This window comes from Solanum dulcamara, chromosome 11 (assembly GCF_947179165.1).
Source record: "Solanum dulcamara chromosome 11, daSolDulc1.2, whole genome shotgun sequence".
NCBI lineage: Eukaryota > Viridiplantae > Streptophyta > Magnoliopsida > Solanales > Solanaceae > Solanum > Solanum dulcamara.
In genome coordinates this window covers 56,603,895-56,628,529 of record NC_077247.1, presented here as the reverse complement: position 1 = coordinate 56,628,529, position 24,635 = coordinate 56,603,895, and the positions used below count along the sequence as shown (strand labels likewise).

The window sequence follows — 24,635 nt, the reverse complement described above, 5'->3', positions numbered from 1 at the left end:
TGGCTAAGAATCTATGACGTGTTAATTAAGCTAGTTGGTTTATTTGACATGGAAAGAGAAATCAGTGATTCATTCACGTCTAATCAAAATAATTTAAGCTGAATTATGGCCATATGAATGATAAATAACCTAGCTAAATAAGTCAAGCTTTCTTTTTTCTTATTTGTGTACTTTTCTTGAACTAAACACCGACAGCTTTTGCGTGTTTGGAGTTTCATCCAAATTAGCGGGGCAACTCCCTTCATCAAATTCCTCTTTTTTTTTGTGTAAAATTCGTGCGAAAAGTCTTTCTTATCCGTCAATCAAGAAGTATAAGAATTATTTTTTCTCTAAACAAAATCTGCTAGCAAACAAAGATTTTTAACTTCTGAGCATGGGACATTTTACTTGCTATCTATTTTGTCCTAATATGTATGATAGTTTCCTCTAATTAGTTAAGGATTAATTTGGTAAATTTTGAAAAAGTAAATTTGAGAGGAAAAGATAAAAGAATGTATATACTATTTAAATGGAGGTTTAAAAAACTTAGGCGCACAGCATATTTACACCAAATCAATAATTCATGAAATATGCTGAAATATACATATTATTATTTAATCATGGTTATATTTTCATTTAATAAATTATTTAATTATAATTAATTACTTTAATTTGATGTGAACACCTAGATATGGATAAGTATTTACCTTAAATGAATAGGATGTTTGCATTAAATGTAATTTTTATTTAAAACAAGTGCAAAGTATTCATTCCTGAACTGGGAAACCATGAGCTTGTTATGATTGTGCCTACATTTGGCGTAATAGAAAAGGAAAAAAGAAGGGAAATTCTTGTGAAAGTTATTATGATGAGAGACATAACTTATAAAATTTTACGAAATGATTATCATGGCTAATTATATTATATGTTGAGTAACGTTTAGCACTAATCACTAATTATGCGTGCATCTTCACTGCTCTTTCCAGCGATTATAAAATCCTGCTATAGGAACCCTATAATTTTCTAAAGAATTCAGAAAGAATTTTCTATAATTTATAAATAGGAAAGATAAATTGGATGTGTGGGTATACCATGAGCGACAAGATTAGAAATGAGGCTATTCGGGACAAGGTAGGAGTGGCATCGGTGGAAGACAAGATGCGAAAAATGCGACTGAGATGGTTTGGGCATGTGAAAAAGAGAGACACAGATGCCCCAGTGAGGAAGTGTGAGAGGTTGGCCATGGATGGTTTCAGAAGAGGTAGGGGTAGGCCGAAAAAATATTGGGGAGAGATGATTAGATAGGAATGGCGCAGTTACAGCTTATCGAGGACATGACCTTAGATACGAGGGTGTGGAGAATCCACATTAGGGTAGAAGGCTAGTACATAGTCTCGTTATTCTTCCCTATTAGTAGGTGTATTAACGCACTATAATTTCTTTTGTGGAAGACTCAGATTAAGATAAAAGGATAGGTGACTTATCCTTACACCATAGTTGTTGTAGTTCTGCTCATTGTTTATTGCCATTTGATTTCTGCATTGTATTGTTGTTTATAGGTGTGGGGCCATTGTACTTTGATTATCTTATTTATTTATAGTAGTTAATGTCTCTTTCTTTCCGTACTATTCTATCATGACTTTCTCACGTTTGCTATTCCTTGTTTTCATCTTGTTTTCGATATGCTTGTCCCTATCTGACCTTTTATCTTGTTTTCCTCTTTTGAGCCGAGGGTCTTTCAGAAATAGTCATCCTACTTTTTAAGGTGGGGGTTAGGTCTGCGTACACTCTACCCACCCAGACTCACATGATGGGATTATACTTGATTTCTTGTTGTTGTTGCGAAAGATAAATTGGACAGTGGTGATTAATTATGATACCATTAAAAACATAAATTCTACACTATATTGCGATTTGCCACTAAATTGTACATTGGGACATTTTAGTAAAAATCTTGGCTTCCAAGTAAGACGTTAGAGATTCTAAAGTCAATGTCATTGGGATTGTTTCTGCAAGTCTAACCAATTTTAGTAATTTTAAAAGTATGAACACTTACAAAAACTTTATATATTATGTTAAAACAATGTTGCTATTGTGTATCTTGAGAAAACATGAAATTAATTAGAGAAATTTTAAAAAATTACCTTCTTGAAAATGTGTCAACTGCTGGAATGTAAATATGCACCGAATTTAAAGTGTGTGGTGGGCGGTGAAAAGGATTACGCTGTCGTTTCTCGTTTGTATTTAGTAGATCTAACCACAAGTAGATGAATAAATAAATATAATTGAATAATTAAAAGTAACAAGAAAAAGAAGATTAAAGCATATGCTCGAACGACGTTTTTTTTTTAATCCCATAAAATATTAGCAAGATTAGATTTATATCTCGTCGGTGGATCTAATTGTCAGAAAAATGGAAAAAGTTTTAAAAAGGAGAACAACGTTAACTTTATTTTCTCTCAAATTACTAGCATTCTCCCCTTAATTAATTACTCTTATGGTAATTGTTGGCTAAAAATGTACTCCACCATTCTCTGGAGATGACACGTGTGAACACATGAAAATGAGATGAATATGATTAGCCATTGCAGTCGAATATAAATTTCAATTATCCATTTTTGCCCAAACAATTTTGGAAGCTAAGAATTGACACTATTAGGGTGTGTTTGGTGCGAAGGAAAAATATTTTCCTAAAAAATATAAATTTCTAATTTATTTTTTCTCCTGTCTAATTGGTGAGTGGAAAATATTTTCTATTATTTAATTAGTGAAAGAAAAATATTTTACAGAAAATACATTTTACTATTGGCTAGAGAGTAGAAAATATTTTTTAGAAAAATAGTTTTTGACATGAAAATCGATCCCATAAATCGATTCAGGACCTGACCCGACACCCGAATCGAAATTCGGCCCCGACGACCGATTCGAAATCCAACCCCGAGATAGATTTGAAATTCGACCTCAATCTCCGATCTGGGAGCTGATTTCGACTCCCGATCTGAGAATCGATATTCGAACTGAAATCCAACCCTCAAATCCTAATTTGATTTTTTTTTAAAATAATTTTTTTAATTTTTTGTTTGTGGGGGAGCCGGGTGAGGGGATAATAGGGTGGTCGAGGTAGAGAAAGAAAAATGAAAATTTCAAAATTTGAAATATTTTTCAAAAATAAATATTTAAGTTTCTTTAAGGGGGTGGAGTTGGGGTGAGGTGGGGTTGGGGGTTGAGATAGGGATGGGGTAAAACATAAATTTTCAAAATTCAAAATATTTTTTAAAAATAATTTTTTAATTTTTTTATCGGGGTGGGATAAAGTGGGGTAAAAAAAATGAAATTTACAAAATTTGAAATATTTTTCAAAAATAAATTTTAATTTTTTTTTTGTGTGTGTGTGGGGTGGGGGTGGGGGGTTGTGGTCATAGGGGTAGTCAGGTGAAGGGTGTGGAAGAATTGAATTTTTTAAAATTTAAGTATTTTTCAAAAATAAATTTTTAAATTTTTAATTTTTTGGAGGGTGGGGTGGGGGGAGGGCTGGGGCTGGTTTGGGGGTACGGGGGTACTTAGGGTAGGGAGTAAAAAAAATTCAAAATTTTTTAAAAAAGAAATTTTAATATTTTTCTTTTTTGAATGAGTAGGGTTGAGATACAGATGGGATAAGAAAAAAAATTATATTTTGAAATTGGAGGAGAGTTAAAAAATATTTTCCTTAATTTTTTGAGAAAAATAATTTTTTTCTTAAATATTAAAAAAATAAATTAAATTAAAAAATATTTTTTAAAGTATTTAAAACAACAAAACACGAGAAAATAGAAAAATATTTTTCTTTCATACCAAACACACCCTAAGACTACGTATATTTAACAGCGCCAAGCAGAAAGAGTGGAAGGTTATTTTGTCCCCTCCACTGTCACGAAAAAGGCAAAGTTTAGGGTAAAAAACAAAATTATAAAAAGTTTAATATGGACAAAATAAAAAGGCAACATGGAACGTGATCCTTATATTGTCATATCCCCTCATCATCGTCCTTTAACGTGGAAAAAAGCACCCAATCTTATAAAAGTAGATTCCTACTACACCTGTGGCATTCTGTTCCTTTGTGTCCCTCAATTGGGACGTTTTTAATTGTGAAAAGTACCATATTCATTAGGTCATTTAATTTACCATATATATATACATAAATGTATTTTTAATACTAATATATATAATACATATACAAACGAATCGAATGTATACTTCAATGGTATTTGATAAACAAGATAGTCGAATGATATATATATATATATATATGGGTAACAATTCCTTTTTAATGTTTCTTTAAATCAAATTGCTTAATAAGTTAATCTAGTTTGTTAACTCTAAACTTAACAAAATCTTAATTTCAGGGCATAATAATAGGAAGTGCGGGCTAATGCTCAGCCGACACCCACAGGCTACAACAACCAGATCTTGCAGCAAACAGAAGCTTCTCTTGCTGTCTTTTTCTCTCTTGAAAATTCTCGGTGGAACAAAAATCGGAGATGAATTTGGGAAAAGAAAATAATTTAAGAGATACCTTCAAAACAATACCATGAGAGCAGTAGCTATAAGCATCTTCTTCATACTATCACTGCTTTCATCTTTCACATCTCAATTTCAAGATTTGGTTGCCAAGGAAAAAACCAGGAGGATTCTGCATCAACCACTCTTTCCAATTAGTTCAATACCACCGCCAGATTCTGAAATATCGCCGCCGCCACCGGCCGAGCCGATCAACTCTCAGCCTTTTTTTCCAGAAGTCCCTACTGGGACTACACCAGATCAGACACATCAACCTCCTCCAACTGCAGCTAATGGAACTCCAGTGTCAAACTCGGTTGCCACACAACCAGCAAAGCCAGTCAAGAAAGTGGCAATTGCAATATCAGTTGGAATTGTTACCTTGGGAATGTTATCTGCCTTGGCATTCTACCTTTACAAGCACCGTGTCAAGCACCCAGATGAAACTCAAAAGCTTGTAAGGGGCAATTCTGATCAGAGGATCAACGAGGAATCAAGAACGCCGCCTTCTACTTTCCTATACATTGGGACTGTTGAGCCACCTGTTAAGACATCAGCTGAGACTGAGTCCAATGGTGCTACTGACTCACCTTATCGAAAATTGAGCTCTGTAAAAAGATTGGATACCAGGTATAGGCCAAGTCCTGACCTTCAACCCCTTCCACCACTGAACAAACCCCAACCCCCTCCTAACATTAATTCACCTACTGCAATGTCATCATCCGATGAGGAGAGTCATGACACTGCATTTCACACTCCACAAGGCTCCTCTATCAGCAATGAAGAAGGTTATTACACTCCCAGTTTTCGTGAGAGTTACCTAAGCAACAAGAATTATGTCCCTTATTCAAAGAGAACTTCTCCGAGAGCACACCTTTCTGATTCATCCCCTGATGTAAAACATACTCTAATACCATCCATTAAGCAAGCTCCAGCTCCCCCACTTCCACTGCAGCAACCACAAGGGGGTCAGTTGGAACAACTTCCACCTGAGCCTCCGTTGCAATATACTAAGCCAGAACTTCCATATGTACCAAAAAGGGCAAAGTTTTCATCACCACCTCCTCCACCAGATATGACAAGGCTTCAACTGATAAGCAACCAAGCCCAAAATATATCAAAAACACCACCACCACCACCACCACCACCTCCTCCTCCTCCTCCTCCTCCTCCACCCCCACTTCCATTATCAACACCCTACAAACCGGAAGGATCACAAAGGAATCTTCCTTCAGCAGCTTACCAGCAAATGGTCAAGACAGAATCAAGGAGTCCCACTCCAAAATCAACACCAGGGAGTGAGAAGACGAGTACTTCTGAAGAACAAAACGGAGGTGCCAGTTCTTTAGAAAGACATGATTCTAGCGATACAGATCCATCCAAGCCTAAGTTGAAGCCTTTGCACTGGGACAAAGTGCGAGCAACATCTGATCGAGCCACAGTGTGGGACCAATTAAAATCGAGTTCCTTCCAGTAAGTTGATGCTCAAACATATTATGGTTGGATTACCAGCAACATTGATTTTCTTACCAAAGAAGTACCTTTTGTATTGCAGGTTGAACGAGGACATGATGGAGTCACTTTTTGGATGTAATTCAGCAAATTCTGTACCAAAGGAAGCAACAAGGAAAGCAGTCCTTCCTCCAGCTGAGCAGGATAATAAGGTACTTGACCCCAAGAAGTCGCAGAACATTGCCATAATGTTACGAGCACTGAATGTAACTAAGGACGAGGTTTCTGAAGCCCTTCTAAATGGTATGTAATCTCTCATGTCTGGATTCAGAATTTTGTACATAGCTCAGATATGCCCAGACAAGTTAAACTGCAATCGTTTTCTGCATATTGTTGAAATGGGTAAATGTTGGTAGATAATAAGCATAGATATTAGCTTCCGAAATTGCCTTGGACCTTTAGGTTAGAGGACATTTAGAAAGGTTGAATCAAGTCCATTACTAGAAATAGCCAGCAAGAACTTGCATTTTTCACATGGGATTATTCCTTCCTACTTTCATTCTCCGTGTAATAAGAAAGCCATTTCAAATGCATATTTTTCTAGTTCTCCAACTGCAAGTTCCTAATGGCAATTGTACCGTAGAGTTCAAGCATCCAATCTACAGTAGTCTCTAAAGTTTTCCTTAATACCATTAGGTGCCTCAGAGAATATCAAATTATAACAGCAAAAATAAAGAAAGTTTTCCTATTCCAAAGGTAAAAGCTTATAGTTCTGGTCCTCATTAAGCAATAACTCCAACCTCTTCAGAAGAGCAAGAAAACAGAAAAAAACAGACATCCAAACACTCATAAAGTCTTGTTGAATTCAATAAACACTTTGAAGCATTTAGACAGAGCATCCCTTCATCTTTTATAATGCTTTCAGTAGTCCTGAAAACTTATATGTTCTTCATCTTGCCAGAAAATATGCATAGTATTTTCGTTCTTACTTATAGACTTTGTAAATCTCCCTGGAAACTCTGACAGAATTTGCTGAACCAAACTTTTAAGACATGCATGCAAGATCAACTTAAAATACATCTATCGTCAGTATATTGTCTCAAGTTGTGCTATCTTTGACAAAGAGAGTTAAACACGACAAGTACACCAGAGGACTTCACATGCCATTTTGAAGCTAGTTGTCTAATAGTTAGGAGTAATTAATTGCATATTTTTCAGTTCATAAACCAAAACAATTTACCTATGGCACCAGTAGGCATGTTTTATGCACATCATATCAGATTGAATATTTATTACACCAATGATGCTGCCTATTTATCCTAACTATCACTCAGGAAATCCTTTTTTTACAGCTTCATTATACATGGAATGTCTTTTGGTGTTGCAGGAAATCCTGAAGGACTAGGGCCTGAGCTTCTGGAAACTTTGGTCAAGATGGCTCCAACAAAAGAAGAAGAGATAAAACTAAGAGAGTACAGTGAAGATGCCTCAAAGTTAGGGTCTGCAGAAAGATTTCTCAAGACAGTGCTGGATATACCATTTGCCTTCAAAAGGGTAGAAGCCATGCTTTACAGAGCAAATTTTGATGGTGAAGTAAAAGATTTGAGAAAATCCTTCCAAACCCTTGAGGTACTACTTACTAGCAACTATCTATTTAAATTTGTACTGTCTCCTTAGAGATTAAAAGTCATTTGTATTCATGTGTTAATAATACATCAATATTTTGATTAGGACAAAATTTCTGATGCTTGTTCATAAAACTGGGACACCCAGATAACCATTATAATCGCGAATTCTTCCACCAATATACATTAAGATAGACTCCTTTCCGCTAATGCTACCTCACAATTTTTTTTATTTTTTTTACAAAATACAGAACCTTCAAGAATCAACATCAGGATACCTCAAGAATTGTTCAGATGTACCCTTACCCTTTAATCATATCATTTAAACTTCTCCTTTACACAAAATATTAGTATGCCTCATGACTCTGATTTCTCAGAATGGTGTGACATAAATATTTTATATATTGACGTCTCCCAGGATCTTGACTACACTAAAACTTTTACATTGGTGTTCTTTGTGCCTGAATTTAGAGTTGAATCTAACTCTTCCAATGATATTATTAGCATGGATTACCTTTCTAAGAATCTTGACTACAACAAATTATTCCACTGGTAAACTTGAGCCACTCTCGGAGAAATGCTGTACTAATTACCTAAACAACATTAGCTATGCTAAATTTCTTTCTGCATCTATACCTGGTATTAGACTTTTCTTACAATAATTTACAAGAATCGTAATAACTCTGGTGCATTGCACATCATATGATCAGGTAGCCAGTGAAGAATTGAAGAATAGCAGACTATTCCTCAAACTCCTTGAAGCTGTTCTAAGGACAGGAAACCGCATGAATGTTGGAACTAATCGTGGTGATGCCAGAGCTTTCAAACTTGACACTCTTTTGAAATTAGTAGATATAAAAGGAACAGATGGGAAGACGACCTTGCTTCACTTTGTTGTCCAGGAGATTATCAGGTCAGAAGAGCTGGATTCTGAACCCCCAGGCGAAGATCTTTCTAATAAAGCAAACATCAAATTCAAAGAGGAGGATTTCAAGAAGCAAGGTTTGCAGGTTGTCTCTGGATTAAGCAGAGAACTTGGTAATGTCAAAAAAGCAGCAGCCATGGACTCAGATGTCCTGGGAAGCTATGTCTTGAAGCTTGAAGTGGGACTTGATAAAGCAAGATCGGTTTGGCAATATGAAAAGCAAGGTATGCAAGGTAACTTTTTTGAATCGATGAAAGTATTCCTTAAGGAGGCAGAAGATGGAATAGTGAGGATAAGGGCAGAAGAGAGAAAGGCTTTATCCATGGTCAAACAGGTAACAGAATATTTTCATGGTGATGCTGCAAAAGAGGAAGCTCATCCCCTCAGAATATTTGTGATTGTGCGAGACTTCCTCTCCATATTGGATAATGTGTGCAAAGATGTTAGGCGGATGCAGGATCAAACAGTGGTAGGTGGTGCAAGATCATTCAGAATAGCTGCTACTGCATCACTACCAGTCTTAAGCAGATATAACGTGAAACAAGAAAGGAGTTGGGATGATAATAGCTCATCACCATGAGATTAATGTGTGAATAATTGAATCAAATTAATGGACAAGCACAAATGGAGCATGAAGATGGGAAAGCAACACCAGATAGAAGCAGTCTCACATCTTCAAGGAGACAATAACATTTTGGTGCTAGCTGGAAAAATAGCACACAGCTCCATGAACAAGATGCAATAAGTGAGGATCAGTACAAAGAGTAGGCAGTCTACACATCAAACCTTCACAAAGATACAAATATTAGACAGCAACATTCTAGGATTCCATCAAATGGGACTAGTTATTCATAATCAACCTTCAATGCAAATGAATCGATATGAGGTAAAGGGCTTATTCCTCTTTTTTCTTTTGAGACGGATACAGACCTAGACGTAGTCCTGTTTATAAACATAGTGTAGAGACATAAAAGTTCAATGCCGAGCAACATGATAGTCTGATCTCGATTTTGATAGTACCATGCTGTAATACAAAGAAATTCTTCCTGTTACTTCATTGAGTAAACATTCTTTACACCTTTGTCTAACTTAAGTCTCATACAGCTGTTTAACCAGCAGATTAAGTGGATATTACGGAAAGCATGTCGAGATTTAGGCCCCGCAGCCACAACTAATGTAAAAAGATGAATAAAAACTAAATAAAGTAAATCATTTCAGCAATCTAATCAACTCTTCGGATATACAAAGCCCTTGCTGATGTAGACAGGGGAATCCAACATATATAAAGTGGATATGTAAAAGCACTTAATTAACAGGTGCATCTAATGTCATTAAATTATAAATTCGCCCCTTATGTAATGGTAACTACCATCAATGATGAATACCATAATAGATGCACCAAATGATTTTTAAAAATGCCTGTTTTGCCGCTGCAGACCTGATTAATAATTGTATATGATGTGATATGATGGGATCGGAACTATAGGCATGTTCCGTCTGTTGTTGAGTGATGGAATGTGAATAATGGGGTTAAGGAGAAGGATCCCAATTTGACAATGAATGCATAATGTTCCGGTGGAAGGGCAAGCTAGAAAATGAGGGAAGTTACATCGTACACAGATAGGCATACCCAGAGGCACGCAGGTTCCTCAATGGCTACAGTTCCCCTTCGCACAGCTCCCAATTATGCGTTTTGGTTTTGAGTAATGGACACTACACTGATTTTGTGAAGCCGATTTCCCTCTATAAGAGGCACCATTTCTTTATCCTGGCGAAACATTCGAAGCTTGACAGGTAATATAACTGGCTCACTTTTTTCCCCTTCACTCTATACTTTTTATTTTTTTCTAAAAAAAATAGTAATTAAATTTTAGAATTGTATTATATAACTACTGAAATATCATGAAATATTTAATATCACAAATTCTAAAAGTCTTTATTTATTTCTTTGTCAAACAGTATTTTCATGATAATAAAACAGGAGTATTCTATTGCTACTGTTATTACTCTCTCCCGCCCTGATTTTATTGGACTGCACATAAAATTAAGATTTTAATTAACTTATGTATTTAGTAATTGTGAAAGGAAAATATTAAAGTTATCCTTGAAGAGGTAATCTGATTGAATAGTATGCATTTGAAACTTGAAAATTGTTAATATTTTATAAAAATGAAATGACATTATTCCGTGATTCCTCAAATGAATATGAGAAGGGCCGAGTATCAAAAGAGGATGTAATATAGGCGGTCTACCTTGACTCATGCGTTAGGGCCTGATTCCCTCCAAAATAATTGGACTATTTTTCAATTCATGTGTTGCAACAAGGGCAATAGATGCACCAAGAACACTTTTCGGTTGCTCCAAAGGCTCCCCTTCAATAATTTAACAGCAACAGCAATATGAATTGAAGTACTGTAACTCAACTTTTTAAGAATTGACTCATTATCAAGTAAGCAGCAACTAAGGATAGTTTGAAGGCAGCTAAGGTAGAGCTGAGAGCAAATCAGCTCAGCAGTATGGTTACCCTTGGCAATTACATGATTGTTAGTTACTGTATCGAGTGAGTTGTATTGATACATTGTAGAAAGTGTAGTGGGCTATCGAGCTCAAGTTAGCTGAGTAATTTAATTGTCCATTGATCTTAATAAATAGTTACAATGAGTTTTATAGATACATTGTAGAAAGTGTAGCTTGACACAAAATTCCAAATTAATAGTAGTAAAATATTCAATGAATTGTATCTATTTAAAGAATGAATTCAATAAGGTGCAACAATGACTCATTGCATTGCACATTATGTGGATTCAGCTGAGAAGAATGGAGCTCCAGAAATGCTCTTGGATCTCACTATCTTTCTCACCAATATACTCCATTTCATTTCATCCTTCTTGTTCTGTTTTCTGCGCTTCTGCTTAAAATTCCTGCGTGAAAATCAAAAACAAAAATTAGTCAACCTATAAACATGATGACTTCTGATAGATATAAAACAACAAGTTTCAAGTATAGGAGAAAGATAAATTTAACATAACAAACCTGCACAAAGGAACCTTACAAACATCCGAATTGGCACAAAGGCGAGAATGCAGCTCCAAAACTTGCCACATTCTCTTGCAGTGGATGCAGCCGCCTGGGACTCTTAACTTGCAACCGGCAAAGTGACGAATGAGGGATTCTAGCCCTTTGCATGCTGCATAGTGGCATGGTTCTTGATCCTCTTTCAAAACCTTATCATGTGGACCAATTGTACGGCAACCATCTTTGCATATGTGAACCAGAGCTTCCATTGCCTCATATAGCAGCATATAGATTTTCCTCTCATTGTTTTTTCTCACCCTTTCTTTTTCCCGCTGCAAACAAGTAGTCGTATTAGTATTAAACCCAAAAGGAAAAAAAAAAACTTAAATAGGATAAGATCCCTTTTGTACATATAGGGATACTTTACTTACAATATCCTCATCAATTATGGATTTCAACATCTGTTTTTCAAGCACAGGATGGCTTTGTTTCATGGCTTTCCATCCCTCTGTGGCGGAAATAGGCTTAAGATTTTTCAGCATAAAACGATGACAAACAAGGCTAAGCCGAGAGGCATCACACAATAGTGCTAACTGGAAGATGTCAACCACATTTTCCGTGCTTAATCTTTGCTCCAGCTGCCACTCACATTCTCGCTTCAGGTGGGTGACAGCATATGCATGCGATAGCACCAAAAGGCTCAACCCATGCTCCTTCATTTTTTCTTCCTCACACCTGCCAAGTGAATAATGAAAATACAGATAATTTAGATTACAAATATAGTTTCAATAGGATATTATACTGCTATCTCAATATTGATTTGGCTTTTTATCACTTCGTAAAGATTAATTTGCAGATCCCAATGACAATGTGAGACAACTCCCATTGATTAAATGCCTTGCCGTGAAAACATGACAGCTATAAGAAAGTTATGTTAAATTATGATATAATTGTACAGCAAGAGAACAAACAATTAACAACATTATTGACCTACATGTGACCCCTAGAAATATGGTTAAAGAATTTTGGAAGCCAAATACACATGAGCCAAGGAACCAAAGCACACAAATGATGTCAAAGGAGAATGATTGTACCTGGAAGAATACAAGAATCTGATGAAAACTTGAACAGCCTCAGGTGGAACCCCACTTATGGAGATGGATCGTTGATGACCACATCGACCACGTGCTCTTGATTGTTTTAAACTCAACATGCTTTTAAATACTGGAGAATTCACACCCTGTTCACATAAATGGGATCAAATCTTAGTGTCTGTTTTGTATGGTGAAAAATCTTTTCTTTCATGATTTTTACAGTGTTTGATTACCTTAATTCCTTGAATTTCAAACAAAAGGGGGGAAATGAATTAATGTTCTATAATTCTAACTCTTTACTGAATATCACTTGCTTTAATGAACAGTTTACACATTGTTGTCTTTAATACTCAATACACCATTAGCTATACCCATTATCTTCCTCCTTAAACGACCATCATATTTCAGGATAAAATATTATTCAAGGAAAACGTTTTCTATTGTTATTATCCGCACAATTGTGTAAAGAACATACCAAAATACTAGCGTGTGCGTAGATGATGCCACCGTTATCTGTGTTAATTGAGACGTCGGCTCTGTAACCTTCATCAAAGAGGCAATCCCAAGTATTCTTTGTAGCTGTTGGCGTGCAGCAGTATTTTCTCACTGCCAATTTCCTCGCTACAAATGTGCTCTCCTGCCGGCTACTTGTGACAGCCACTGGCAATGGAGGCGGGTTTGGTGAGGCTCTCACCCGCGGAGATTCCTCATCTTTCCTGTTCATTCGCTTAACGATCCTTCTACAAAATTTTTAAAAGGTAAATCACTATCAATAACGTATCAAATTAGAGATTCAAGCTTTAATTTCTATGAAGCAACACGATCGAATGATCCATTACAATTTTACGTGGCATCAATTCAACGCCGTTCCATATCCCCTAAACAACAAAACCGATAATATTTTCTTCTGCCTTTTTTTGGTTCAGATAATTAGACACCTATCATAATTCAGGAATCTGAATATCACAGAATGTACTGGGAATATTCGATTCCTCTAATGGTCGAACCCTACCTCCTCCCCCAATTACACCCCCACCCCATTCATCGAAAATGTGAACATTTTTTTTTCCGAATTGATGAAGAAAGTTTGCTGGTTGATAGAAACACAATGAAATTATAAATCAATTTTGCATGGGCATTACCTTGTTATTCACCGACCAGAGAAACAAAATGAAGAAATTCTGGAAACCGCTTCAATGTTGTAACAGACCTCCTTTGATTCTGTCCTTCCAAAAATTTTCAAAACAAAAAGAAACTTTTCTCTATCAAGCAATCGTACCTCGATTCAAAAACTAGGCGATTAAAACAAAATTTGTATCTAATATCTAGATATAATGTACCAAAAATTCACCTTTGAAACCAATCCGTGAAAACCCAATTGTTACATAACAAAACGTTACCCAAAATTTATATAAACAATATTACCGCTAAAGTAACAGGCAAAAATGCCAGCCGCTTCTGGCAACAATTGGGAGATTGGATCAAATGGAAATTCAGAGAGAAGGAGAGTAATGATGAAGGTGGAGGCTGATTATTTAAAGGGGAAGAAAGATTTGGGATCAAATTAGGAATGGGTGTTAATTAATTAATTAAGGAATAGATAAACATGTGATGATGTGTATATGTGTCAGCTCCTATGCGATTACACCATTGATTAGCCAATAGGATTAACCAAAGACTGAGTGAATCTTATTTAAGTCAAATCTAATCCAACCGAGTCCTGCTTTTGGAAATCATTATTACGCAGACATAACTTGTGGGTTTTTGTTATTTCGGTTTGATTTATAGTGATTTTAATGTGGTAAAAAATAGTTACGTAGTTATTGTCAAATTTAATTATTTTAGTGATAAAAATAACTTTTTTTGATTTTATTATTAAAATGAATAAAATTTAATAATTAACTCTATAATTCCCTCACTTTTATTTTACTTGGATTTAATATTAAAAATAAAATTTTCTTTTTATCTATCAATTTCAACAAATCAATGGGAATTTACCTTTTTTATTAAGTAATTATATAAAGTATTTTTAGATTTTCAAAGCATAATTAATAAAAAAAATGATAAAAGAAATTCTTAATAAATAGTGGAGTGTCAAATCAACAAACGCCGAATAAAATGAAATCTGAGGATATTTATTGCACACAATTATTTCATCCGCTTCATATTAATTATTTAATTTATTATAAATAATTATATCAAATTATTTATCTACTTACCAAATTAAAATGGAATTAAGTGAATTTTTTCTATCTTACCCCTCCCATTAAAACTTTTTAAAAGTAAACAAATTTATATAGTTCAAAAAGTTTCTTTTTCAAAGAAGTTCATTAATTGGATAAATGATAAATTAGTAAAATTATTCATCTTATCTATATTTTTTTAAGAACGGTGCAAATTGAAAATTGTTATCATTGATATGAGACAAAGGAAATAAAGTATCATGTGATCAATGTAACTATATGTAATTATTGCATACAACCAAAAGTTGTGTAATTAAACCATCCCCGTCCCTTCACTTCACGAGACGTTTAACATCTATTGCAAAAGTTATTTGCGTACAAGAACTTGTAGCTGGGAAATTGTCAAAATAAAGAAAAAATATGATAAGTTGGCCTTTTAGTACCTACTTGAAAATTAAATAGAGGAAAACGTAACTTCACTTGACTCAGCTGAAAGCAACACAAATATTAAAATAGAACGAAAGAAAAAGAATGCACAAACTTAACAATTTGATCCGTCTTGCGTCGGTGAAGCAACACTTAATTAATTTTTCTTCCTACTTTTGGAATTTATTCTCTTGGGCCCTTTGCACTTTTTCGTCTATTTTAGTGCATATGGGATATTAGTTTATCAATTTACAGTATTATTATTTCTATAAGTATACAGACGCACCACATGCAAACATTGTAAATCTGTCAATGTGCATCATTGATCATTGAGGCAACTCAATATTGTATAAAATGACAAATTTTCTACTTTAGGAGTATAATAAATATTGTCCAATATCTCAACCATCAATCGGTGCCATTTTAACAGAGAGCAGATACAAATGATTACAAAATTGTATATTAATTATAGCACATACTCTTAAAATGGCAGCAATGTCAATTTGTGTAGTTTTCATGTAGCTCTATTATTATTATGTTGAAGCGTAAATGTTTTCCTTGCTTTTACGTGGGTGAGTTTACCCAAGATCATGCATGAAGACAAATTGTTATATCTGATATCGGACTACTAACATCTAACACCCCCTTCCCGCATTAGAGCATGGACAAAATAATGTAAAAGGTTTAACATTAGGTGAAATAAGAATTGAGTGGGCACTACTCTAAGAACATAATTAAAAAAAAATGAATATCAAAATCTAATTCAATCTTAAAAGCTCACTCAAAATTAATAAATGGTGCAAAAGATCCCTTATAAAGAGAAAAAATAGTATCCTACCCACCAATATGGAGCTACTAATAACGTTAAAATTATGGCAGAGAACAAAATGTTCTGTTTTCTTATTTGTTGTTCTGTAAGCAAACAAATTAAAACAATTTTAGGAAACATAAAACAAAGTTATTCCTATATAGTAATCAATTATTGCAAGAACGTGTACAATTAATCCAAACATTCCCAAAATACAAAATCAAAGTCTTTTGTACGGTACTCCTCCATTCCAAAATAATTGAATTGTTGAAATAATGACACACATCTTAAGAAAAAACAAACAAAGACATAAATTAGTTATGTTTTTCCATTTTTGCCCTTTTCAAACTCCATGTTAATATCTCAATACTCATTTAATTCATTCTTGGAACTCAACCTTGAAATTTAATTAATGAAGGGTAAAATTGGAAAAAAAAATTAACATATATCTTGAATAGTAAACAATTCAATTATTTTGAACACTAAAAAATATTCCAACAATTCAATTATTTTAGAATGGAAGGAGCAATAAAGTTCTGATAGCGACATCAGAAAACTCACGCACTGTTGTGTTTAGAGTAGTAACTATTAATAAAAACCTAATCCAAGGCACCTTGCATCGGTCAGCATCACCAAAAGGCCCATGTACTCCATCTTCTGCGAACTTTGGGTGTCCTTTTTACGAAAAATGAATATTTTTATGTCCAAATTCACATGAACATCAATTAGTTTGATCCGCCTATTCAGAAAATCTTTTTGGGACTGAGTAGATTGTTGACACCTTTTTCATTAAAATTTTAAGTAATGACTTAATAGCTTACAATTACCATTCATATTTGCTTTCCTTTTCCTCTCCAAAATTTTAATGTCTTCTGAATTTTGACGCATCTTAATCATGACTATACTATAGCTAGCTATGGATCATCTTTTAACTAATGTTCCCCTTAAGAAAAAAGGACTGACCAACACCATTTCAAATCATGTGATCTCGGATACAGAAAGTGTGTGTGGGGTTGCTCAAAACCTTTCCAGCAGTTATTTATTATGTAGGAATTTCATATGAAATGATCAATCAACTAGAGCATGCAAAACAATCTAGTTCTTGTATGAAGGAACAGGTTAAACTTGAGAATTGAGTAATTATAAAAAATCAAGAATGCAACTCCAATTGCCAAAAGGGATAAAAAAACAAGAAGTTCGTTCTAATGGGAGAATATCAAACAGCTATAGAAATTTTACAATGTTCTCTATTGAATGTATCCAACAGACAGAACAAGAAGAGAGCCACACTTAGAACTGAAAGCTTAAAGCAAAAAATTACTTCAACTGTTTGAAGGAGTAGGTGGTGTTCTATATGCTAAAATTTTAGGTAAATCACAAGATGCTTGAAAGCCTAGGCTAGACACTCTTCACAAATCACAAACTTTGGACTACAGGATCCTCCTATTCTTTTGGTGTTTTCTTTTTTCTTTTTTCCCCTCGAGCTAAAGAAAAACCAGGGAAATATAAGGAATTTTGGGATCTACAATTGTGTTACTGAAATAGAAAAAAAAAAGACATCTTTTGAGTTTTCAGGAAATCTGATAGAGTTAGCAGGGCGTTTCGTGAAGGAATAGTACAAAAAGACCTGGTACCTTCAATTCAGGTACTTCATACCTCAAACCCCTTTAAGCTTGCTGCAACTGGCATGCTCAAGAATCCGAAAAATACACTAACAAACCATTGGAAGAATGAGAGGGGTGTTGTGCTTGCAAATGTCCCCAGATATTCTATAATTATGATTTGGAACACAAGTGTTACGCTGATAACTGTAACAAATACGTAATTATCAAGCATTCCTTCCCAAACCTCAACTTTTTCCATCTCTCGGGAGTTTATTTCATTGAAGAGCTGCAAATAAGAATAAAAGTAATGTAAACCACTGAAGCTCGCTTACACCAATATCTGACTTACTGGAGAAAATAATTGCATGTCTTTAAATTTTACCTGGCAGAATACAAATGTGTTGAAGATTATTGTATTTAGGGTTAGTGTAGCATCAGGGCCATTTAGACGAAATAATCCCATTCCGGTTGACTGAAGAAACCATATTACTACGAACTGATACAAGGATTGTCCCAAGATATTCCGCCACATGACGTTACTTATAAAGTTTCCCGACCTGCCTACTGGGGCTCTGTTCATTAATTCATCATGAGGAGGCTCTGTCGCAAGGGCAAGGGCTCCCAAAGTATCCATGATCATGTTAACCCACAGGAGTTGAACAGCAGTAAGTGGAGCAGTTCCTGAAGGATAGTTTGAGCAGGAGCAATATTTTTGAGAATAATATTCGGGTGTCTACGAAATATAAGTAACTGGCAATCAATATCGCTTTAAAAGCATAGTACAAGAAGAGCAAGGTGGCTGACCAGTGAAACAAGCTGACGAGAAGTTGACAACCAATGCAACAATATTAACAGTCAGCTGAAACTGAACAAATTTCTGAATGTTTATATAGACTGAGCGTCCCCATTTGGCTACTGTCACAATTGTGGAGAAATTGTCATCCAATATGATGACATCCGCACTCTCTTTGGCAACCTTTAATCAGAGTCAGCGGAAGTATGTCAGAGTAAACATACAAATTAACCACTCAATGCAGCAAACTTTGCCTTATGTAGTCAGTATAGATAGACTCTCGTCATAAGATAGACACTATCCTTTTTATTTTTCCGTCTTATTTTACTTCAAGCTGTTTCTATCAGCTAAGAGTAGTCAAAAAAATTCTCAAAACTCTTTGATCGATGCAGCTTCTTTCATTAGACTTGCAAGCAGAGTACTTAGACCAGTCATCTCAACTGTTAACCCTAAGAATGAGTATGTTGTCAACCAAAGAAGATGCAAACTTAAGAGTATCGGCAAAAATTGCACATGCACTAAGAGACATAAAGTGCTGCTTATTTCTATTTGCTATTTTGACACCAATTAACTGTGCATGTAAATGCATTAACCAATGAGAAATTGGTACTTAAATAAAATGTAAAACGCTGACAATTTAAACAACTTTGATGAGGAACGGACAAACGAGAGATTATATTTCACCTCAGTTCCAGCAATGCCCATAGCAAGTCCGATATCTGCTTCATGAAGTGCAGGAGCATCATTAGTTCCGTCACCAGTAACTGCTACCACTTCATTGAATGTGGTACGCAATTGTTTGACCAACGTGTGCTTGTCTAGTGGTGAAGACCTAGCCATCACCTGAAGAAGTTAAGAGGATGTAGTAAAAAAAATTAGATATCACTATGAATGAGCAGGAACTTTTTATATGAATAATTTGTTATAATCTCTCCATTCTCATTTGTAAACCAAAATGATTGAAGTACCTGAATTTTGGGAATCAGGTTTAGCCATTCCTCTTGACTCTTCTCCCGGAAAACTGGACCTTCAATGGCAATACCAGCATCAGTCAGTATACCACATTCCCTAGCGATGGCTGTGGCAGTATTGATGTTATCTCCAGTAACCATACGAACAGTGACCCCAGCTGAACGACAGAGCGCAACTGACTCTCTGACTCCAGGACGAACAGGATCCTTTATACCTACAATACCTATACAAGTATACCCAGAAACTGGAATATCAGCAGCAGGGGAGAATCCTTTATCCAGCTCCATATATGCAAGACACAAAGTGCGAAGAGCTTCATTGGCAAACTGATCGATTGTGGTCTTCAGATGGTTAGTTGATGTTTCATCCAAGGGAACAACCTCCCCACTGGAATTAATTACCTTGTCACAGGCAGCTAAAACTATTTCCGAAGCGCCTTTAGTATGAGCCCTTAAACCTCCTTCAGGAAGCTCCAGCACCACACCCATGCGTTTTTTTGTAGAGTTAAAAGGCTCAACCTTTATAAGTTTCCCAGCTTGGCGTTCTGCCTGAAAATCGCCACCAAGTGCTAAACCAAACTGTAATATAGCAGTCTCAGTTGGTGTTCCTAATATGTCAGGCTTCCCGTGCTTTGTAGCTACAACCTCTCCTCCAGTATTGTTAAAAATTGACTGCAGTAAAGTTTTTTGTACAGAATCCGGGATTTCAGAACAAAGGGCGGATGCATCACTCGGCTTATTCACATCCTTGACATTCATACAGAAGCATGTTTTCACTACAGTCATACGGTTGGTTGTTAGCGTGCCAGTTTTGTCACTACAAATAGTTGTAGAAGAGCCCATTGTCTCACAAGCTGCTAAATGCCGGACAAGTGCCTTATCATTCATCATTTTTTTCATGGCAAATGCAAGGCTTAACGTCACAGCCAGGGGAAGTCCTTCAGGAACTGCAACCACTACAATTGTAACTGCAATTGCAAAGTATTCTAATAATTCCCTAGCCTCTCCTGCAGACCAGCTCCAGTGGGATCCCTCTGTCAGTTTACGGCTATACATTTTCTGCACAAGTACTGCAAAAGTCACAACAGCAAAGAAAAGGCCTATTTTCCCAATGATTGTTGCCACTCCATTCAGTTTGACCTGTAATGGAGTTTCATCATCTCCGCCTTCACTGAGAGTTGCTAACAATTTTCCCCACTGAGTCCTCATCCCAACTGTCGTAACCAACATCTTACAAGACCCGTCTTGGACCTTGGTTCCAGAAAGAAGAAAGGGATTCTGAGCAGTGACCATCACTGGCTCACTTTCACCAGTCAAACTGGACTCATCGATTAAAACAGAAAATCCTGAAAGAAAGAGTCCATCTGCAGGGACTTGATCTCCTATTGCGAGATGAACAATATCACCTGGAACTAGATCATATATAGACATCTTTTGTCGGTACCCATTCCTAGTAACTTGGATGGATATTTTCTTTTTCTCTTTATCCAGGTCTCTGAACTGCAAGGATTGACGATAATCACTTGTTGCAGTAACAAAGACCACCAACAAAATGCTAGCTACTATACCAAGACCATCATGAGCCCCATCTGGCCATCCCTCCATTGCAATGCCAACAAGTAGAGAAACAAATGCACACGCACCAAGGATCATGAGGGTCATGTCCTGAAGGGCTTCCCAAACAAACAACCAAAAGCTCCGAGCTTCACTTTCTTGGAATTTATTAACTCCGAATATCTCTTGTCTGCGGATTAGAGTACTATAATCACGAGTAGATAGTCCATCGGTACTTGAAGTAGCCAGTTTATTTGCAATACCATCCACTCCACCGTGAAATTTCACCTTTTTCAGATCATGGCCTTCAACTATGGATCCTAGCTCTTCCGCATCAATTTGAAAACCAGCATTTTTAACTTCATCAGGGAGAGTGTAGTCACTTACTTGCACACCTGCAAGCCAGAGAATTAACACCTTAAGATTTTCCTATAGCATTGCCTTATTAAACCGAATGATAAATTGAAATTCACCTGATATGAACTGAAATGCAGCCTTGGAAACCAGAACTGCTACCCTTAATTTCTCCTGTATCATATGAAACATAAAGTTCAACAACATTTAAGAACCAACATTTTGTTCATGAAACTGTCGCTTCAGTACACAATTATAACGACAGTAACATCAAACATGACCAAGTTTTAATACAACTTTGAGATAACAAGATACTGGTGCTGCAAATTGTCATGCACCTCAATGCAACCCAAACAATCAAGATAAATACAGGCAAGGAAAGATTTTCCTTTTGAAATAAAATAAAAAATACTACACGAGACTGTTTAAAAAGGATCAGCTCTATATAAAATATATCAACTGTGTTATAAATGTTGATATTGCATTTCATCATTATGACTCATTCCTATATCAATCAAATCAAATAAATTATGTCTCAATTCCTTTATATACCCGTAAACAGACGGTCGTTTGAACAATTAAGCTGGCATAAGCATTCTAGCTCACGCCCACTTAGAACATATGGAAATTTTGGTGGTTTAGTGAGCATATTCTACGGTATATAATACAAAATTGAGTAATCAGTGATATATCTTTAATAGAGAAAACACGAAAGTGATAAGTAAACAGGAGTAGTACATGATTTGTACGGCGCATGGCAGCAGCCTCATATCGCTTTGAGAGATTTGCAGTGAAACGAAATCGACGTTTTGGATTCTTAACAACACCACAAAGGCTCCTCCATCGCCGGAGCATCTCATCCTCGGAGTGCTTCGCCTTCACTCCTCCAAAATTCTCATTCAAATAGCTCTCCATATTTAATTACTTTTTCTTCTCTGTTTAGTTACTACAAATACAAAAAAAAAATATATATATAGACGAACCGATACTTTGATAAAAAGGCAACGCATTGGGAAAAAACAGTAACGCGGTGATAGAAAAAAATAGAGGAAAGTTACGACATTGTTGAGTTGGAGGAAAGAATATAGTTGCAGAAACAAAAGTAGAAAAACGTGATGTGTGTGGGAGCTTTATGGAGACAAGGAGAATAATAATAGTAAAAGAATTAAGGAGTAGTGAAGAAGATGGATCCGAGTTTTGGGTGGAAGACGCTATGAATACTTGGTTTAACATTAATGGAGCATCCTTGATTCATTTCTTCTTTTGCATTAAAACGGTCCTTCTTTTATGGCATAGTTGACCGAAATGGATGGGGGTCATATGTTACGTTATATTTCATCTACTTAGTCGATTGGGTAATACTAAAAAGTTTATTAGGAGTAGTAATTACGTGAAAGAAAAAACTTAATTAGTGGGTATGGCTATTTATTTTTGCCTCTCTTAATTAAGAAAAATTAATTGTTATCAGTTAAAATTGTGGTGTTTCGCTTAGCGTTTGGCAGACGCATATATATCCTTTTTTGGTTCTCTTTATTGCAGTACTACTACCATTTTTGTGAAGGATAAGTCAGTTACTGTCACGTATCTTTACCTCGTAATCTAGTTGTAGAGTTCATTTTCCAAGCTATTCGTCCATAGCATTGTATTTTAACTAATCACGGAGTTTATGATGTTTGGACATAAGAATTATGAAATTTAAAAATAAATAGTATTTTTTTAAAATTTATTTTTATTTATCTATTATAATAAATATTTATTTTGTTAGTCCAGTTTAAAAAATGAAGAGATAATTTATTTTTTAGTTCCTAATTTATTTTTATTATTAATTTTAATTCCTAAAATATTATATTTAAAGGATGATATAATAAGGGGTGTGTCAAGTCAATACTAGATAACACAAGTAAATATAGTTGGAGGGAGTATTTTTTTTCAAGTTGAAAATGTTACTATTTGAAAATTGAAGTTGTATTTGGATATGAATACATAGTAGAGTTGTTTTTAAATTATTATTTTTTTAAAGTGATTTGAAGTGAAAAATTGTGAAAATAATTTTTTAAAATATTTTGAATTTGAAAATATTTTGAAATTCAACTTCAACTTTTAAATTTCTCAAAATTGTAACAATTCTATAATCAAATAGATTTTCCAGATAAGAAATTCTGAAAAACAGGAAAAAATATCCATGGCCAAATATGCACTAAACCTTTTAACAAAAACTAGAAATTTATGACCAAAACAAATCATACATATTTGAATGAATTAAATAAAAAAGTTAAATTATATTATTTCAAAATATAAAAAATATTATTCTTTTTAAAAAGACTTTAATATGTACAAAAATAAATCACATCATTAAGACTAAGCTTTAAGAAATAATAAAGAGTCTTCTCAATACACAAATGTATAATTTTCCAAAAATTTCAATTGCGTTCACATTCATTAATGTAGAAACTGGATTCAAGTCTTTCCCTACCTCTTCTCATCAATTGATTCAAGCCTTTCCCTACCTCTTCTCATCAATTGGACTCATGAAAAAGGTCAAAAATTGCTATATGAGAATTCTCCTTGACTCGCGTCGCTTGCTTGTCATTTCTCTTATTTATTGATTGTCAGTCATACAATAAGCACTGATCCACATCAGTCTTAATTATTTTTTGATTTTTCTTCCTCCTCCCTTTCAGGCGGTTGATCCTTTTACCAATCCGCCTCCTTTCTCTTTAATATATGAAATATATCAATATACAAGATTAAAATTTACTTAGTTAAAGTAAGAAATATTATTTTAAAAAATTAGAAAAACTATGATTAGTTGTCCCGTATTCGATTGTGTTCATTTAGAGATTTTGCCTTCGGCTTCCAACATTGGAAAGCCAATATATGAATAAAAACAAATTTTGAGTATACATATTAAGAATTGGTATAAATTAGCATTAAGCACATGCTATAAATTCATGCAACATAATTATTAAAAAAAATGAAAAGAAAAAAGATTTACTCTTAATCAAGTTTCAACACGAACAATTTATAAACCAAGTGCACCTAAACTAATTTAGTAAAATTAGATTTGAACTTTACTTTGCCAACATCAAGACTTTTTAAGACCTAAATATGTGATTACCTTTTAAAACTATTTTTTGATTTAATAATTTTTTAAATTAAGATTAAAGAAGAAGATTCTCAAATCAGTTGCCATCCGTTTACCAGATTCACATAATAGACCAGAACCCAAATACTGTCCGTCCGATTAAAATAGACGGTTTATAATGGATCCTTGCTGGCGACCACAAACTGTCACGTTGTGTTGATCGGACCTTTC

General features: G+C 34.9%; 3 protein-coding genes across 4 annotated transcripts; 1 reads left to right on the top strand and 2 right to left on the bottom strand.

Annotated features, from left to right (window-relative positions):
- Positions 1-4,289: 4,289 nt before the first annotated feature.
- On the top strand, positions 4,290-10,441 carry LOC129874705 (formin-like protein 6). 2 transcript variants are annotated; one of them, XR_008762944.1, is made up of 5 exons: positions 4,290-5,988; positions 6,071-6,270; positions 7,355-7,596; positions 8,303-9,403; positions 9,954-10,441. XR_008762944.1 is itself a non-coding variant. In XM_055950035.1 (4 exons), exons 1-4 carry the CDS (start codon positions 4,547-4,549, stop codon positions 9,095-9,097), a joined length of 2,679 nt encoding a protein of 892 aa, XP_055806010.1. In that variant the 5' UTR covers positions 4,290-4,546; the 3' UTR covers positions 9,098-9,592. The 2 variants fall into 2 exon arrangements, 1 of the variants encoding a protein (XP_055806010.1); XM_055950035.1 differs by lacking the exon at positions 9,954-10,441 and having other exon boundaries at positions 8,303-9,592.
- Positions 10,442-11,115: 674 nt separating this feature from the next.
- LOC129874706 (BTB/POZ and TAZ domain-containing protein 4) lies at positions 11,116-14,230 on the bottom strand. Its single transcript, XM_055950036.1, has 7 exons — positions 13,978-14,230; positions 13,769-13,847; positions 13,102-13,366; positions 12,627-12,772; positions 11,964-12,267; positions 11,551-11,864; positions 11,116-11,438 (listed from the first exon to the last, which is right to left on the bottom strand). The coding sequence occupies exons 3-7, from the start codon at positions 13,348-13,350 to the stop codon at positions 11,312-11,314; spliced, it is 1,140 nt and encodes a 379-aa protein (XP_055806011.1). The 5' UTR covers positions 13,351-13,366; positions 13,769-13,847; positions 13,978-14,230; the 3' UTR covers positions 11,116-11,311.
- Positions 14,231-17,268: 3,038 nt separating this feature from the next.
- Positions 17,269-22,549, bottom strand: LOC129874682 (calcium-transporting ATPase 2, plasma membrane-type-like). Its single transcript, XM_055950005.1, has 7 exons — positions 22,058-22,549; positions 21,439-21,493; positions 19,409-21,360; positions 19,125-19,283; positions 18,452-18,623; positions 18,030-18,328; positions 17,269-17,933 (listed from the first exon to the last, which is right to left on the bottom strand). The coding sequence occupies exons 1-7, from the start codon at positions 22,232-22,234 to the stop codon at positions 17,694-17,696; spliced, it is 3,054 nt and encodes a 1,017-aa protein (XP_055805980.1). The 5' UTR covers positions 22,235-22,549; the 3' UTR covers positions 17,269-17,693.
- Positions 22,550-24,635: the final 2,086 nt, after the last annotated feature.